This window comes from Elephas maximus, chromosome 20 (genome assembly GCF_024166365.1).
Source record: "Elephas maximus indicus isolate mEleMax1 chromosome 20, mEleMax1 primary haplotype, whole genome shotgun sequence".
NCBI lineage: Eukaryota > Metazoa > Chordata > Mammalia > Proboscidea > Elephantidae > Elephas > Elephas maximus.
This window is the reverse complement of record NC_064838.1, coordinates 77,817,088-77,818,032: the sequence shown is the minus strand read 5'-3', so window position 1 is coordinate 77,818,032 and position 945 is coordinate 77,817,088. Positions and strand designations below refer to the sequence as shown.

Sequence of the window (945 nt, the reverse complement as noted above, 5' to 3'; positions counted from 1 at the left end):
CTAAAAGTATACTTTATTGAAAAACAGATTTCTCCAAAATACTTTTTGCATTGCTTCTCTTACATCTTTGCTCCTCAAACTGTAGATAATGGGATTCAGCATGGGAATCACAACAGTGTAAAATGTTGACATTATCACGTCATGATCCAAAGCAAAGCTAGAACTTGGTCTGACATACGTGCAGAGGATTGTTCCATGGTAAATTGACACTCCAGTTAGGTGAGAGCCACAAGTGGAAAAGACTTTTCGTCTCCCTTCAGCAGAACACATTCTCAGAATGACCAACAAAATGAAACCATAGGAGATCAGGACAATCAGGATGGAGAATATCTCAACAGAACCCACAACGTAGATGAGTAGAAGCTGGTTGATGTGAGTGTCAGAACAGGAGATAGCAAGGAGAGGAGGAATTTCACAAAAGACATGTCTGATTTCACTGGATGCACAGAAGGAGAGGCTAAAAGTTGCTACTGTGTGTAAAGTAGCATGTGAAATCCCACCGACATATGAAGCAGCAATGAGTGGCACAAAGACTCTGTGTGACATGTTTACTGAAAACAGAAGTGGGTTGTAGATTGCTACATAACGATCATACGCCATTGCTGCCAAGAGAAAGCTTTCTGTGGTCCCAAAAGTAATACCAAGAAACATTTGTGTTGCACATCCAAGGAATGAAATGGCTTTATTCTCTGACATAAAATCTACTAACTTATTTGCGGTAATCACTGAGGAGTAGCAGGCATCCAAGAAAGATAACACAGCCAGAAAATAGTACATGGGGTTGTGGAGCCTGGAATCCCCAATGACCGATACAACCAATCCTAAATTTCCCACCAAAGTAAAGAGGTAGATTGCTAGAAAGAGAAAAAATAAGATGACCTGAACTTCACGATTGTCTGTGAAGCCCTTCAGTACAAATGTGGTGACTTCTGTGTCATTTTTCAT

General features: G+C 40.4%; 1 protein-coding gene across 1 annotated transcript; it reads right to left on the bottom strand.

Annotated features, from left to right (window-relative positions):
* Positions 1-945, bottom strand: LOC126063740 (olfactory receptor 1094-like). Its single transcript, XM_049862134.1, has one exon. It carries the CDS (start codon positions 943-945, stop codon positions 1-3), a length of 945 nt encoding a protein of 314 aa, XP_049718091.1.